The sequence below is a fragment of the Engystomops pustulosus genome, chromosome 3, assembly GCF_040894005.1.
Source record: "Engystomops pustulosus chromosome 3, aEngPut4.maternal, whole genome shotgun sequence".
NCBI lineage: Eukaryota > Metazoa > Chordata > Amphibia > Anura > Leptodactylidae > Engystomops > Engystomops pustulosus.
Genome location: NC_092413.1, coordinates 34,095,884 through 34,113,603, shown reverse-complemented (window position 1 = coordinate 34,113,603; position 17,720 = coordinate 34,095,884). Strand labels below are relative to the sequence as shown.

Here is a 17,720-nt window from a genome sequence, read left to right as displayed (position 1 = left end):
CAAATCTGCTTTGTCTGACTATCCCCTAATGAGCCAGTTTTAACTTTATTGTACTTTTTACATTTAGGTGGTTTATCGCTGAGGCACATTTCAATAAAACAAGCATTGGGAACCTAGGTACATAGTGGGAAAAAGAATAATTAGGAACTCATCACCATAAAAGTGATAGATATTTCCATAACGTCCCCCATGACGGCCCACTAGGAGGATGACCCTTGACCTCTGTAGGGACAGGAAGCAGAGAGGTTAAAAGCCTCCCCCCACATCCTCCCGCCAGTGTCTTCCTGTCCCTACAGGGGTCAGGTCAAGAGAGGGTCTCTCTCCTCCTAAGGGGGGGGGGGGACGTTTTAAAAAAAAAAAAAAAAAAAACGGAGAAGGATCTCCATACTCACCAAGCCTTACCTGGGGTTACGCCGACTGCGGTCCAAGTTCCCCTCCGGACAGATCCTCGGTTAGCCCGGCGGCTGCGGGCTCTCCCTGGAAGTTATCTTCGTTCCGGCTGGCGTCCTCTCCGGCGGGCTGGTCACCAGACTCTCGCGCGGACGCAGGAAACTACGTTTCCCAGAATTCCCCCTGTTCGATGACGACTTCCGGTCGCGACCGGAAGTGACCGCGGACCGGGCGCGGGACGCAGTAGGAGCCACCGACAGGGGGATGGGCTCCCCATGCAGGTATTTAAATCCTCAAATAGCGGGTAGTCAGTTGGTCTGAGGTCTATGACTCGTTTTCTTCTTGGCCGGCCGTCCCAGACATCATAATGGCTGATGAGGCAGACTTGGGCCTACTCCACCCCCCGGTGCACGTGAGTGGTGCTGTATGGCAACATATACAACTGTTTTTTGTGTGAGCTCCAAGTCATTGTCTCCTTGCCTTCCTTCCCTAGGAGCAAGTTTCTAAGGGGAAAGGCAAGGAAGAGAAATCAGGAAAGGAAAAGAGTAGAGAAAAACCTGAAAAAAGCAGGATTCCTGTTAAAAAATGCAGTATGTGCTTCCGTACACTACTAGAGGGCTATAAGAAACCGATCTGCAGACTCTGCATAGAAGAATTCATGCGGGAGGAGAAAACGTCTTTTATGGACGAGCTTAAGTCCTTTATAGACGAGAAGGTGGTTTCTTCAGTGGCGGCGGCTACGCAGGGAGCCCCACCCCCACGTAAGAAAGCTCGGATAGTATCGGCTTCCTCCTCAGAGGAAGAAGAGGGGTGTATTTCAGACTCTCCCTCCTGCTCTCTGGCGGGAGACCAGGATCATCAGGATCGTGAGCAAGCAACATGTTCCCGCTACTTATTCCAAAATGAGGATCTGGACGATCTTCTGAAAGCTATGAGAGATACATTGAACCTCGAGGACGAGGAACCCCCTCTTTCTCGCGAAGATGAACTATTTGGGGGACTCAAAGCCAGGAAACAGCGTGTCTTTCCCCTCAATGATACCCTTAGGGGTCTAATTAGTCAGGAATGGAGAGACCCTGAGAGGAAAATCGCGGTCTCTAAGAATTTCAGGAAACGCTTAGTCTTCGACCCTGAAGAGTCAAAGGATTGGGACTCTTTCCCCAAAGTTGATGTACAGGTTTCCAAGGTCTCTAGGAAGATGGACCTGCCCTTTGAAGATTCGGCTCAGTTAAGAGACCCAATGGACAGGAAATCAGAAGCCCTTTTAAAGAAAGCGTGGGAAACTTCCATGCTAAGCCTAAAATCGAACTTAGGAGCCACTTCGGTAGCAAGAACACTATATTTCTGGCTGGGGAAATTAGAGTCCCATATCCGGGAGGGTACTCCCAGAGAAGACTTACTGGAAAGCATACCATTGTTAAGATCTGCTACTGCCTTCCTTGCTGACGCATCTGCCGAAGGAATAAGGTTTGCTGCAAAAGAAGGAGCTCTTACCAATGCCACCAGGAGGGCCTTATGGCTGAAACAGTGGAGCGGGGACATCCGCTCTAAATCCAAATTGTGCAGCATTCCTTTCTCCGGAGACTTTGTGTTCGGACCCGAATTGGACGCTATACTCGAAAAGGCGTCCGACAGAAAAAGGGGATTTCCAGAGTCCAAAACAGTACCCAAGAAATCTTCCTTTCGTCCTTTTAGGAACACCGGAGAGACTTACCGTGGCAAAGGTAAGCAAGGACGGTGGAGTTATCCCAAAGGAGGAAGGGGAAGGGGGTTCCTTTTCTCTAACCTCCCAGAGGGTCCAGGAAACAAGAAACAATGACGCCAGAGTGGGGGGGCGTCTCCTGGGATTCCTATCCCAGTGGACAAAGGTCACCTCGAATCCCTGGGTACTATCTATCTTGGAATCAGGCTACAGGATAGAATTCTCATCACCCCCCCCTTCTCCAAGGTTTGTCGCTCCCTTACCCTCTCTCTCTCATTCTACACATTCCTTCATTTGGCAGGAAGTGTTTCATCTAATCCACATGGGAGTGGTGGTGCCGGTCCCTCAAGAACAAGAAAAATTGGGATTCTACTCCCCGTTGTTCCTTGTCAAAAAACCAGACGGATCAAATCGCCTAATTATCAACTTGAAAGAGCTAAACCGCTTCATCGTTTACAGAAGATTTCGCATGGAGTCGGTAAGAACAGCTACCCAACTTATTCACACAGGCTCCTATATGTGCACTTTAGATCTAAAAGACGCATATTACCATGTACCTATTCACCCCTCATCTCAGAGATTCCTAAGATTCTCGGTTCTCTCTCCCGAGGGCTCTGTCTTACACTTTCAATTCCGTGCACTTCCATTCGGTATTTCATCGGCTCCAAGGGTCTTTACCAAGATCATGGTGGAGGTGGTAGCCTTTTTAAGACTACAAGACATATCAATCATCCCTTACCTAGACGATTTGCTAATTATAGGGAAAGTCAAACAAAAACTAATCTTGGCAAGAGAGTCTTCCCTAAGAATTTTAACAGAGTTGGGGTGGTTAATCAACCTGAAAAAATCAAGTTTAGTACCCTCCACTCGAAAGACCTTTCTAGGGATCATTCTAGACTCAACTCACCAAATGTCTTTTCTTCCTCAGGAGAAAATATCCAACATAAGGCATCAGATTCGTTCATTCAGACGGAAGGACTCTGTACCAGTCAGACAGGCGATGAAGATCCTGGGGCTCCTCACAGCATGCCTACCTGCGGTCGCCTGGAGTCAGAGCCATACTCGGATCCTTCAGAGTTGGATCCTAACCTTCTGGAACAGGAAGTCTTCAGGTCTAGACAAGAAGATCCGGATTCCTTCCTTTGTAAAGAGGGACCTGCTGTGGTGGATGGAATCAAGGAACCTAGAGAAAGGAGTATGTTGGCACCACCTCCCAACCATCACCATAGTGACGGACGCAAGCAGCTCAGGCTGGGGAGCAATCCTTCCTTCCCACTACGAGCAGGGGTCCTGGACTCTAGCCCAAGCAAAAAGCAGCTCAAACTACAGGGAGTTAAGAGCGGTCTGGGAAGCGCTAAGATCAAACACAGCCTATCTGAGGGATCATCATATCCACATTCTCTCGGACAACGTCTCGACAGTGTCCTATTTAAGGAGACAAGGGGGTACAAGATCTCCAGTATTATCGAGTCTGGCTCGTACCATCTTCCAGTGGGCGGAAGAAAACATCCTTTCCATCTCTGCCACCCATTTGAAGGGATCCCTCAACAGAGAAGCGGATTATCTCAGCAGGAGAGAGATCCTACCGAACGAATGGTGTCTCAACCAGGAAATCTTCCTACATCTAACCAGCGTCTGGGGCATGCCCCAAATAGACCTATTCGCCACGAGGGAGAATTCAAAATGCCAACAATACTTCTCTCTGGAGGCCGGCGAGTCCAGAGATCACTTGGACGCGTTCAGCCATCGTTGGAGCGGAAGTCTTATGTATGCCTTTCCCCCAATTCCCCTAATTGCGAGAGTACTCAGGAAAATCTTGCTCGACCGGTCAAGGGTGATCCTGATCTGCCCAAACTGGCCAAAAAGAAGCTGGTACCCACTGCTGAGGTCCCTATCTGTCCAGCAACCCTTTATTCTACCGATTCAGAAGGACCTGCTATACCAAGGTCCGATTTTCCATCCCGATCCAGGAAGACTCCGTCTGGCGGCTTGGATCCTGAGTTCGAGTTCCTAAGGTCCCAAGGTCTCTCTCGGGCCGTAATAACTACGTTGAAGGCAAGTAGGAAAAAGGTTACTTTCGCCATATACCATAAGATATGGAAAAAGTTTGTGACCTTTTGTGGGGCTAATCCCCCCTCTCAGTCTAACCCAAATATTTTACAGGTACTAGACTTCCTGCAAAAAGGACTAGAAATTGGTCTTTCTACTAGCACTTTGAAAGTCCAAATTTCGGCTCTGAGCGCATTCTTCGACCAACCCCTGGCGGACCACAGGTGGGTCAAAAGATTTATTGCTGCTGCAAATAGAATTAGGCCTCAGGTTCTGAAACGGGTTCCCTCCTGGGATCTCTCCCTGGTTCTAGATGCTCTCTCCAGGCCTCCCTTTGAGCCTTTAAAAGACGCTAGTATAAAAAACCTAACCTTAAAAACTTCCTTATTAGTAGCTGTGACCTCAGCTAGAAGGCTGGGGGAACTCCAAGCCATTTCTATTAGAGAACCCTATATGTGTATTCTCCCTGACAGGATAACTTTGACTCTGGATCCAAGCTTTGTTCCTAAAGTGGCGTCCAGGTTTCACAAGAACCAAGAAATAATTCTTCCATCATTCTACGGGAATCCTTCTTCAAGCAAGGAATTGGAGTGGCATTCCCTGGATGTAAGGCGCTCGGTCTTAGAGTACTTAAAAGCTACGAAACCTTGGCGCAAAGATCACAATCTCTTTGTTCAGTTTCAGGGGAAGAACAAAGGGGTAAAGGCATCCAAAACCACGATCGCCAGATGGTTAAAGACTGCCATAGCCTCCTGTTACACAGAACAAGGGAAGGAAGTTCCTCCTAACCTTAAAGCCCATTCCACCAGAGCCATATCCGCCTCCTGGGCAGAGAAGAGGGGCGCTTCTCTTGAACAAATCTGCAGAGCCGCCACCTGGGTTTCTTCATCCACCTTTGCAAAACACTATCGGCTGGACTTACCCAACTCACAGGATCTCGCCTTCGGTCAGAAGGTTCTCCAGGCTGTGGTCCCACCCTAACTCTACTAATTTTGTAGATCTCCTAGTGGGCCGTCATGGGGGACGTTATGGAAATTGTGAATTAGACTCACCGGTAATTCGGTTTCCATCTAGTCCTCCATGACGGCCTATATATTTTTCCCTCCCATGTTTCTTTCACTTCTTTGAAAATTCTGTATGTGATTCTAACAAGACAGAATAAAAATATGTTGTATCTTCCACTGGTGTAGTTATTCGGTAGACACTGGCGGGAGGATGTGGGGGGAGGCTTTTAACCTCTCTGCTTCCTGTCCCTACAGAGGTCAAGGGTCATCCTCCTAGTGGGCCGTCATGGAGGACTAGATGGAAACCGAATTACCGGTGAGTCTAATTCACAATTTCTTCTTGTGAAAGAAAGTTCCCTCAGCCTTTCCTTAAGGGCTCCTTGGCTCAGTTGTCCATATGCGTTCACAGGCAGAAGCTTGGCATGAGTGGTTTGTCCTTCTGTAGTTGATTTTTATAGAGCTCAGTGGCTGGTGAATTCAATTTTCTCTTGGTAGAGAAATATAAAGCACGATAGATGAATAGAGTCTGAAAAGTGATTTTCAGAACAGCTTGGAATCCTAGGCTTTAGCAATCTAATTACAATGTTCTCACAAGGTCTTCAGAAGAAATCGGAAGAAGTTTGACTTCAGTTCCTCAAGTCTGCCTTGTTTATCCTTGTCTAAACAGTCGGCGATGTACACCCTGCATTCTTTATAGGATGCAGCTTTGGGACACAACATAGGGCAACAATAGGAACAACTTGTTAAATAAGAAGATCTGACTGTAAACAAGGGTATTTTTCTGGAATTTTTCTGTGTTTAGTTAAAGGAAACCTACCACTTGAAGTGGCAGGTTTCAGATGGAAATACCGGGCACCAGCTCAGGGTGAGCTGGTGCCGGAGCTTATTTTTGTTAGTGTTTTAAACCGCGGTATCGCGTTTTGATCTGAGATGTTGGGTCAACAATTAACCGTTTCTCTGGGGCATAAACATTTTCGGATATGTTTGCCCTACATTCAAGATAACATTTGGTCGAAACGGACTACAGACAGTACCGAGGGTACATACAAGATAGGTTCTGTAGGTTTGTTATTAAGTTGAATTTGTATGTACATCTGAAAAGGTATTTTGTAGGTGTAATTCCAGAGTTAATAAAAATCATAATTTTGGGTTGTCATGGCATCCAGAATTGACAATAAGGTTTAATTGCAGACACCTTTTTATAACTTTTACATTTAATCATTACAACCTGGTGCTAAAGTTGAGTAAATTATAGGCTTCTCCAGAGGTCATACTGGGCAAAAAGGTCTGTCTGTAACTAGGGGTCATCTTGAAGGCAGTCTTCCACATATTACCATACTGGTTATCTGACTTTTTTTTACTTTTTTTGGGATCATTCTCAACTGTAATTGGTCATATATGGCTTTCTGGATGAGCCTGCTCTATTATTTGAAACGTAAAAATTAGTTTACTTTTGTCCCTCAAACACCAATTACCGTAAGTGTGCCATGTTGATGGTCAGCTTGTTCATATGAATAATCTAAAGTATTATAAATTTGCCTTATTCTAGCCATTACTGATCTTATATGTATGGCCTGCTTTAGCTTTTTACTAAGCTGAAAACTTAAGGATCACTTCTTAAGGGTCATTTATCAAGTTCCCAATGATAATAATGAAATGCATCTTCAAAATAACAGTACCAAAGAAATAAAATGTGAAGGGGTTTGTGTCATTTAAGGAAATCTACCATCACATTAGCTGACTGTAGTTAATTACAGCTCTCCTACCTATCCCGTCGTCTGGTGCACTGATCTTCTTTTATTATAACTTGCAATGGGCGAGAAATGTAACTTTATAAAATATACAAATGAGCAAAACGTACGCACCACCGTGCTTCACTGGTGATGTCACAGTCTTTCCAAATCTTGCGCATCACTGGCAATGCTGTTCTCGAGGTTACCAGCTCTCTGTTCACTATATAGGTGACCGGGGGCATTCCAAGTTATAATAAAAGATCAGTGATGTTAAGGGGAGTTGAAATCCTCTACCATGAGCGAATCAGAGAATAAATGTCCTTTAACCCTTTAATGACCTGGCCCTTTTTTGTTTTTTCATTTCCATTTTTAACTCCCCACCTTCAAAAATCTTTAACTTTTTTATTTTTACACTGAAAGAGCCCTGTGACGGCTTGTTTTCTGCATAACAAATTGCACTTCATAGTGACAGTATTTAATATTCCATGCCGTGTACTGGGAAGCAGGAAAAAAATTCAAATGCAGTGAAAATGGTGGAAAAACGCATTTGCGCCGTATTCTGGTGTGCTTGGATTTTACGATTTTCACTGTGCGCCACAAATGACATATATACTTTATTCTTTGGGTTGGTATGATCACAGGGATACTAAATTTGCATAGGTTTTATAATGATTTCATACATTTACAAAAATTAAAGCCTCCTGTACAATTTTTTTTTTTGGGGGGGGGGGGATTTTGCCGTCTTCTGGCGCTAATAACGTTTTCATACTTTGGCATTCGGAGCTGTATGATTGAAAGAAATGTATGATTGTAGGCGGTCTCGGCTATTAGACTGGTTTGTTCTGCTCAAGATTTTATAACTTTAGCAATCATGTTATCTAACTGGAAGATCCACAGAAGCCAATGGAGCTCTATTGACTTCTGTGGGACTGAATGATTCACAAACAGCTTGTCCATTCACTCGTCCATAATGGGGGCCATAATTTGGCTACCCAATTTGCGGCCAGATCATGGCCCCCATAGAGGTCTATGGCCCGCAGTTGCTGTGCGATGGGCACGTGGTATCTCATTGCACATCGACCAAGCCAGGCTGTTTCACTGCAAGATATGGGACATATCCTATACTTGGGCAGATTTGTGGCGCAGCTGCTTGTTTTCCAATCGAGAGGGGTGGATTGAGTAGCACTCACTCTTCTTTTCCATCTGACCCTGTGCTCGTCCGGGATACGGTCTTGGTGATCACACAGCCGCGTAAAAATAGCCTTTATTAAACTTTAAATAAATCGGTAGTCAAGTGTATGTACAAGGAAATAATAGCATTTTCTGGCCAACATGTTTGCAACGTTTCCCAGCAACTGGTATCTCTTCAGTTTCTTCGGTGTAATTTTATAATTTTTTCTGTGTTCTGGCTGCTGTGGTTCCTTGGTTTGTCTGCTCTCACTCTTTGCTGAATATTATCTTGCTAACAAGGCAAAGAGGGAATATAAGTTTAAAAGTTATTGACGAATAAATACCTGTAATTAAATGTATAGCAAATATTGATTAAATCCATAAAAAGTTGTCTAAAAGAGCGCAACCATGAGATTTCTATTTACCATATATACTCGAGTATAAGCCTAGTTTTTCAGCACAAAAAATGTGCTGAAACCCCAAAAATATAGGTTTTACCAGGTTTTTGTGGTAAAATTAGGGACCTCGGCTTATACTTGGGTCGGCTTATACTCGAGTATATACAGTACTTCTTAGGCGTTGAATATTCTGTAAATTGACAAATGTTTCGCTGATGGGAATAAATCAGTTCACCAGTCCGTCCAATCTACTAACCCATAGACAAGAAAAAAGGGAGATTCAAAGTTCCAGCTCACCTTCCAGCATGACTGACCCCCAGCGCGAGATACATCCAAATAAGCCCCACGGATCACAGGCACAAAATCCAAGTAGAAAGAAATGATGTCCGCACGGACATCATTTCTTTCTACTAACCCATAGAATACAAGTGCAAATTGATCCACCAATTATTTTATTTAACGTCTAAAATTGATTTCCCTCAGTTTTCCAATAACAATCAAATTTAGGAAATTATGGATTTTGAAAATTAACTTGCCTTCCTTTCCAAAGATGACCTAGTTACACTCACCAAGACCTCATGATTGTCAATAAGGGGGCACAAGTGGCCAACCCCATTCTTATTCTCAGAATCTTTTTCTGTAAGATAATATATCTAAAAATTATTTTTTTTATTTTTAAAATAAAGGATAAACTGAATTCCGAGGATAAAATTTTTCATTTATTTTTTTTATAAAGAGACCAGATACATTCATGTATCCTTATCAAATGTATCCCCGGGACCATACACCAGCATGCTGGGACTCAAATGCTCTGTTTCCCAAGTGCTTGACAAGTAATTTATAGATTTTATGAAAGTGATGGACATTTTCCATTTAGATACTCATGAATCAATGCCCATTTAGATGTGACTGGAAACCTGTGCAATGCATAAGGCATTAGAGAATATGTATCTAACAATATTCCATTTCTAATGCCGGTGTCAATGATTGTTTCGTGACAGTCTGCAGACAGATGTAATGTCAACTGTATTCTTTAATTTTACTGGCTGCAAAACCAGATTTCTGAAGTCACACAGGGTTATTTCAAGATTTTTAACACTAAACATCTTATTTCTGTGTAACCAGAGAGATATGTGCCAAGTATCTTAAAGGGGAGGTCAGCCATTTTTTTGAAACAAATTTTATCTAAAGTGTTTCCTATCTAATACAGGAAGTCTCCGGGTTACGTACAAGATAGGTTCTGTAGGTTTGTTCTTAATTTGAGTTTGTATGTAAGTCGAAACTGTATACTTTATCACTGTATCCCAGTCAAACTTTTTTTGGTCTCTGTGACAATTAGATTTTAATAATGTTGGGTTGTCTTAAGAACCAGGATAAACAATAAAGCTTCATTGCAGACACCTTTGATAACTGCCTAGGGCTAAAGTACAGCAAATTACCAAAATCCAGAGGTCCGTTTGTAACTAGGGGTCGTATGTTAGTGAGGTGTTCTTAAGTAGGGGACCGCCTGTATTCCAGGAGTACAGAATTCGGGCCCCTTCTCCCAGTATTGCTGCAAGGTTGTAACAGTTTGTAGGGGCAGTGCAATGGCTTAGTGGTTAGCATTACAGCCCTGCAGTGCTGGGGACCTGGGTTAAAGTCCCAGGGTCAAGATCTGAAAGAGAGTTTGTTCTCTCCGTGTTTGTGTGGGTTTCCTCCGGTTCCTCCAGATTCCTTCCTTCACTCCAAAAAAAAAAACATACTGGCAAGTTGATTAGATTGTGAGCCCCATTTGGGACAGGGAATGTTTTGGCAAGCTCTGTGCAGCGCTGTGTAATCTTTCTGCGCTATATAAATAAAGGAATTATTAAACCCCAAGACATATCCTATATGTGGTACTGCAGCAGAGGAAGTTTCAGCACACAGTGAAAGGAAGGGGTGGGAAGTGCTCTCCTGCACAGTGTGAAATTGCAGCAAGGAGGGGCTCTGGTAACACCCCTATGAGCCCTTATTGCTCATTAGCATAATTTTAAAAGAAAAGAGGCAGTGGATAACAAATATAGGAAGATTACCACAGTCGCTGTGCCTGGATTTATGAGTAATGTCCCTGGTTTATCATGCTTAATTTTGATTGTAGATTAAAGAGGACCTGTTGCCTGTAAAAATGGCACTAAGAGCTGCATACTAAAGTGAGCGGCTCCTAGTGCTACAACAGAAAGCAGCAGTGTTATACTGCTAGTGTTATCAAAAACCTCCATTAACGCTTGCAGACACTACTGCGATGTACACTAGAAACACCGGACCGCGCTGTAAGCGCATTCATGAGGAGTCGGTCCGAGGCGCTGCCTATTCCCCATCCTTGCATCCTGGCCATCCTTGCACCTGAAGTAAGGTGTAAATTGAGGCCAAAAGATTTTAGATGTTATTCTGATTTCTACTACATCTTTATCTTAGACACACATTGACATAACCTGCCAAATTTGCTACCTAACGCCAGTTGTACATGTGCCGGTTTGATCCAACAAACTTTCTCTGCTTGCTCTAGGCCAGTAATGAGAGAGTAATGACAGATTACATGAGTGCTTCAAACAACAACCAAGACCATTTGAAAAGTGACAAAATGGCAATTTAAGTAGTAATTTATTGCCCCACAGCTTTTAATAGTATTGGCATCCCGAGGAAGCCAATATTGTAAAAAAGAGATGATTATTGCAGCATCCATCCAGGATCCTCAGAACAGTAAGAATAGTAGGGTCTGGAGCAGGAGCTTTAATGATAATCGAGCTTTATCCACCCCTACGGACTCCTCCTGGAGTCACAGGCAGGCCAGTAATTTTTTGCACTAAAATGTTGCCTAGTATGGAACTTTCTGGGCTGCCAGGGACTGCAGGAGGAGGACTTGAGTTCTGTCCGGTGAACTTTGTCCTGGATCGATGGCCTGGGAGCCCAAAGACGGGGCTCCAGTGCCATAAGTTTGCCCCCACTGCTCTAAGCAAAGCAGGACAAGCACCTGATATACTAATAAGCTTTGACGTCTTCGTTATATCAGTTGCACTGACTGGGGAGAAGAGGAAGTATTACGACTAGCACATGATGCACCCACTCATAATAAATTTCCTCCTATTTAATTTTTGTATGTATAAATGGCCTCTGTTAACATTATATTCAACTGGGAGATAAATATTTGTGTTACTGAAAGTGTCCTCCTCCGCTAGAAATATTCCCCAAAAATAGTAAGAGGAGTATTATTACCCTTTTCGAAAAATGTTAGTGCAACCATTGCCCACAAAGTTATGGCATGAAGGCCACAAAAATTACCAATTCGTCTCCATTCTCCATTTCCGTGCAAATTTTTATAGATCTAAAGCTTTACAATTATGCCACCATTAGTTAATCTCCTCCTCCTAGCTGTGTATATGAGTGCAGTGTTACTTCTAGACATGATTGCTGCCAATCCCAGAAAACAACCCTTGTTATGTTTTGAGTAATGAGCATTTCATTATCATTACATGAAGCACAGGATGGAAGTTCTTCAAAAGATTTTCTGGAAATCAGAAAACGAGTAGCTAATGGTTTCTAATTGGGTTATATTCACTCAGACTGACAAAAATAGACTGGACTGTGACTACAGAAACCTCCAGATGATGATGGAGTTTGCAAAATCGGCAGAAAGATTATTACTCCCCTAGGTTTAGATATTACTTATCAAGAGCAATGTCCTAAAAGCACATGGTGCAGAAACAATAACTTCCCCGACGGTTCTTCCTCTGTACTAATAACTTACTAAATCATGGACAAGATTTTATGCTTAATTATCTGGAATTATGTGGTGAGTAAAAGATAAATTAAGGGGGAAACCTATTTCCTGACGATTTATTCCAGTTCTGACTGCAAATAATATATTCTGATTTTGTTTTTGTATCTTACAATTTTTTCATAAACAAATAAATTAAAACTGCTGACAAGTAGTAGGGGAGCTCAGACATAAATTCAGACTTAAAGTTCACTATACAGTTCTAGCTGAGTTCTGTAAAATTACTAAAATAACTGCAGGGTATTTATTTGTTATAGGAATGAGGTTTCAGGTGTTTTCAGTTTTCTATGAATTATTGAACAAGTTTTCAAAAACATCTTAGTATCGAAAATATGGATATGTTGGCAGTGAGATTTTTTAAATTGACAGCCAAATTAATATATTATGGGTGCAGATCCAGGTTTTTCTTTTATTATTCTTAAAGGGGTCTTCTATTAAAAAAAACCCCCAAAACTTCATAAATTTTGTTTTAAAAAAACAAAAAAACAATGCCTCTCTGGTCTTGACAGTCCCACGCTCTACCAGTGCTCCTGGTCCTATCAGATGAGCCATTATATGTTGCTCATGTAGACATGACTGCTGAGTGCAGGGATTGGTTAAGTAGTCACAGACTGAATGAGCAGATCAAAAGGGAAAGTCGGAATTTGCATATAGGATAAAATTTAGCAAAATTATAGACTACACTTTTACAATCACAACAGTCATCCGAGTGGTATGGAAGGGAAGGTTACTGGGAGAACATTGGTTGGGTTGTATTGAAAGATCAGGGAGGAAACATAGATCTCATTCCTCATCATCTTTTTAATAATTTTCCTTGTCATTGTGGGTGTCCCAACACCCACAATGAAATTGTGACTTCTCCAGTCCTTTATTTCCGTTCTGTATAAATCCGTATGCATCCATGTATAAGTGACAATTTTCCTCTGTATGTGCACATATGTCACCGTTTCCGTACCTTATCCATATATATTATACGGTGGGCTGGTAAAGAATAGATGATTGACTATTGGCTGGCTGACAGAATGCACCTCCCTCTAGTTCTGGATACTGCACGTATATATACAGCAGCTTATGGTGCACAACCGTAGCAGCACATATTTAGGCTACATTCACACTGCCGTATGGGGGACGTATATACGGCTGATATACTTCCCCCTTAGACGGCAATGGGCGTACGTGCGGCACCGCACTGCTCCGTACCCCGGAAAAAGATAGGACATGTCCTATCTTTCTCCGAAGTACGCTGCTGTACGCCATATCTTCCTATGCAGAGGGGCGGGAGCCGCACTCACCTCCTCCTCCTCTCCCGTGCGTTGCCGTTGCACGGTACGGTTCGGCGTGCAACGGCAGTGTGATTGCAGCCTTCGTCTGTATTTTATATGTTCCCATTGACTTTTATGGGCTGTTCGGAATGGAAATACAGGCAGTCCCTGGGTTACATACAAGATAGGGTCTGTAGGTTTGTTCTTAAGTTGAATTTGTATGTAAGTCGGAACTGTATATTTTAAAATTGTAATCCCAGCCAGAACTTTTTTGGTCTCTGTGACAATTGGATTTTTGAAACGTTGGATTGTCATAAGAACCAGGATTAACAATAAAGCTTCATTACAGACACCTGTGATAACTAAGGCTAAAGCACAATAAATTACCAATATCCAGAGGTCCGTTTGTAACTAGGGGTCGTATGTAAGTCGAGTGTTCTTAAGTAGGGGACCGCCTGTACTGTGGAAAATAGGACATGCTCTATTATTTTATACAGCTGCTTATGGTGCAGTACGAAACTCTCGGCAAAATGGCCGTGTAAATGGATGGCCATTTTACCCATTGAAACGAACGGGGCCATATGCTACCCGTATATACGCCTATATACATGCCCATTTTCATGTTCGTGTGAATGAAGCTTTAGTCACTAGCCATTCATGTTCTATGCAATCAATAGATGCCCTATTGATAACTGAATGCATACTATCTAATAGTCAGTATTTTTTTGTCATATATTCAGGGAGGAAAGAAAGAAGTTGTTGTTGTTTTGTATGATCGAAACAGACATGTTAGAAGGGCAATCACTTCCTCTTAAGATAACTGTGATTAGAGGGGGTTTTACTGCTGGGACCCCTACTAGTCACAATATGGTTCTTACTAATTGAACGACGCGCCAGGTTGGGTATGCGTCCTGCTTATCCATTGAATACTATGAGAGCTATGGAAATTGTAGAGCACAGTACTCTCTAATCTCTGGCAGTAGCTCAGACAATAAATAGCAGCATTGGAGATAGATGAGTACTGTGATCTCATAGTATTAAATAGAGTGCCAGGTAGGGTTGTACGATGCATTGAAATATCGATACTTTTAACAGAAACCTGGTATTGAACCATTCTGGCTTTATATGCGGTATTTAATGACTTCCACAGACTCCTTGTATCTCTCTGCAGAGGAGACATCGGGCAGGGAATCCTTTGTGTAGATGTGTCGGGTGAGCGGCAGAGCAGGGACCATGTTATCAGTGAGATAGCACCATCTGTCCATATATGGTGTCTCTACATCTCCCAGGGCTTCCCCAGAGCAGAGATCGGGCAGGGAATCCTTTGTGCAGATGTTGCGGTCTCTAATTCAAAACAATACAATAGAGAGACCGGACAGAGCCTCTATCAACAAGGCATTGAGCGTACTGGATGGGGCGCATGGAATGCAAATATTTAAGACAATAGGACATGCTCTATACAGGCGGTCCCCTACTTAAGGACACCCGACTTACAGACAACCCATAGTTACAGACGGACCCCTCTGCCCACTGTGACCTCTGGTGAAGCTCTCTGGATGCTTTAAAATAGTCCCAGATTGCATTAATCAGCTTAAAATTGTCTGCAATGAAGCTTTATTGATAATTCTTGGTCCTATTACAGTAAAAAAATTTGAAATTCCAATTGCCACTGGGGCAAAAAAAAAATTGTCGGGAACTACAATGATAAAATATACAGTTTCGACTTACATACAAATTCAACTTAAGAACAAACCTACAGACCCTATCTTGTATGTAACCCGGGGACTGCCTGTATTTTTATATGGCTCTCTTATGGTACGGTGGGTAATACGGTAATGTAAATGGATGGCTGTATTGCCCATTGAAATTAATAGAGCTGTATGCTACCTGTATATATGGTCAACATACAATCATTTTAATTCATTCATGTGAATGCAGCCTAAGATTGAGAAGTGAGCAGCTACAATCTTCTCACAACCATCCCTGAGATTTCTCCCTAGTCCCATGCATCCCCCTTACTCTGGAACAAATTACCAAACACATCAGACTTTCTATCATCTTTCAAACTTCCACCATAACCTGACAAACCACCTTACAGGCAGTCCCCGGGTTAAATACAAGATAGGGTCTGGAGGTTTGTTCTTAAGTTGAATTTGTATGTAAGTCGAAACTGTATATTTTATAATGGAAGTTCTAGACAATTTTTTTTCTTTTGCCCCAGTGACAATTGGAGTTTCAAAATTTTTGGTGTAATTGGACCAAGAATTATCAATAAAGCTTCATTACAGACATCTTACAGCTGATCATTGCAGTCTGGGACTATAGTAACATCCAGAGAGCTTCACCAGAGATCACAGTGGGCAGAGGGGTCCGTCTGTAACTATGGGTTGTCTGTAAGTCGGGTGTCCTTAAGTAGGGGACCACCTGTATTAGTATTTCCAACAATCCATGCTAAACTCCTATACAATTACCTCTACTTTCACCCACTGTTTCCATCTTCTCCTACCATGTAGATGTAAGACCTAAAGGTAGGTTCCTCTTCCCACTTTAAGAAGTCTGGTCCTTTTGCACTTATCTATACTTGTTCTATGCAGTAGTGTATTATAATCTGTGCAGTTTGGGTGGTAGCCCAGGGCCTAAGCTTTCTAGGGGGCCCATGGCCACCCAACCACTCACCAAATTTGATACAATCAGAAGGCCCTTCACCCATGAAATCCTCTTACATAATAATAATAATAATAATATCTGTTTCTGCTCTCATTACACGTGCTCTAAAAACAAATGAAGGTTCTCTAAAGGTCCTGAAACCGCAGATTGAAAGAAAGCAAAAGGAACGCTTCCTCCATTCCTTAAGCTTGATTTTAGTACCAAATGCAGAAAGTGAATTCCAGACTTGTAGAGCCTATAATACTTCTACAGCCCAGGGACCATGGCAGTCTTAATCCGCCCCTGGTTTTATGAAATGTATGTAAGCCTGTAAGAAAACTTTTAATTTATATCAAAACCTCTATAATGGTCCAAAGACTAAAATTAGCGCTACCCTAAATTTTTCAGGGACACATGTCTCTTAATAACTTTGGACATCCCTAGTTTTTCATGTGTTTATGGATACTGCTATTCTCCACAGTTTTATGTATGTTTGGTGGAAAAATATTGGACTCGAGAACAGAACAGTATCAAAGATTAGGTTTTATTTCAAAGACATATTTTCAATTGGCCCGGAACACTAAATTAAAAATAAATTAATTAAAAAAAAAGTTAAAGGAAATATACTATCATTTCAGCATAATAAACCAGGGGCACTTACTTGTATATCCATACTCTGTGACTTTGTTAATTTTCTTATATTTCTTACCTTTGGCCTCCTTCTAAAATAAACATTTAGGATTAAAGCCACAAGGGCTTTGGAAGGCGTTACCGAAGCCCCTGTGTCCTGTAGCTTCACCGGCTATTACACAGTGCAGGAGCACCTCTCACTTCCTCTGCTGCAGTGAGAATAGCAGAGGGAGGGGGAAGTGCTGGCAGATCAGAAGGAAAGGAGAGTGTAACAGCCAGTGTAACAGATCATAAAGGGGTAACGCCCTTTAGCCGTCCTGGCTCAGTAGCCTAATTTTGGCTTCTAGTTTATTAGATTAAAGTTGATTTTGGAAAAAGGAGTTCATTACTAATAAGTATAAGGTGATTACCAGTCACTGTGCCTGGATCTATGAGTAATGGTTGTTTGATTTTACTTTAATCTCCAACATTTCTTCAGTATATTCTCAACTTGCTACATGCAAATGTCTGCCTTAGACCTAAGTCCTGGGCTCTCGGGTCCCAGATTCCACCTTGCTTTTCATTTTACGATAACCACTATTTTTAGGTTGAGCCATTAACATGAGTATGATGGAATTACAGTGCAAGGAGATAGCACTGATAGCACAGGCACTGCTATCAGACAATGACTACTTAGTCCACTTAGATTTTTCCTTGTTCTATTAATGGAGCATAGTGTTCATCTTGTCTGCCTTATGCAGCTATTAGAGGTGTTTTTCTTCCCTCTCTACTACTGTGCCCAAATTTTTGTGTGAGTGAAAGTCTTTTGTGAGCCACGTCAGGGTTAGAGATTGATATCAACAGTTCTAACATATGTACAGAGCTACAGCAACCTGTAAGTGCCCATACACACAACTGGATATGATTTAATACCACAGTTAAGATGGTGTTATGGGTCGCCATA

At 42.4% G+C, this 17,720-nt stretch overlaps 2 protein-coding genes across 4 annotated transcripts in view; both read left to right on the top strand.

The window, feature by feature from the left end:
* The window catches only part of MACROD2 (mono-ADP ribosylhydrolase 2), a 1,393,268-nt gene that overhangs the window by 227,309 nt on the left and 1,148,239 nt on the right, over window positions 1-17,720 (top strand). The gene's annotated exons all lie outside the window — the stretch shown is intronic.
* LOC140120773 (uncharacterized) lies at window positions 1,049-5,428 on the top strand. The gene is made up of 3 exons (XM_072139717.1): window positions 1,049-1,714; window positions 2,216-4,365; window positions 4,615-5,428. The coding sequence occupies exons 1-3, from the start codon at window positions 1,049-1,051 to the stop codon at window positions 5,120-5,122; spliced, it is 3,324 nt and encodes a 1,107-aa protein (XP_071995818.1). The 3' UTR covers window positions 5,123-5,428.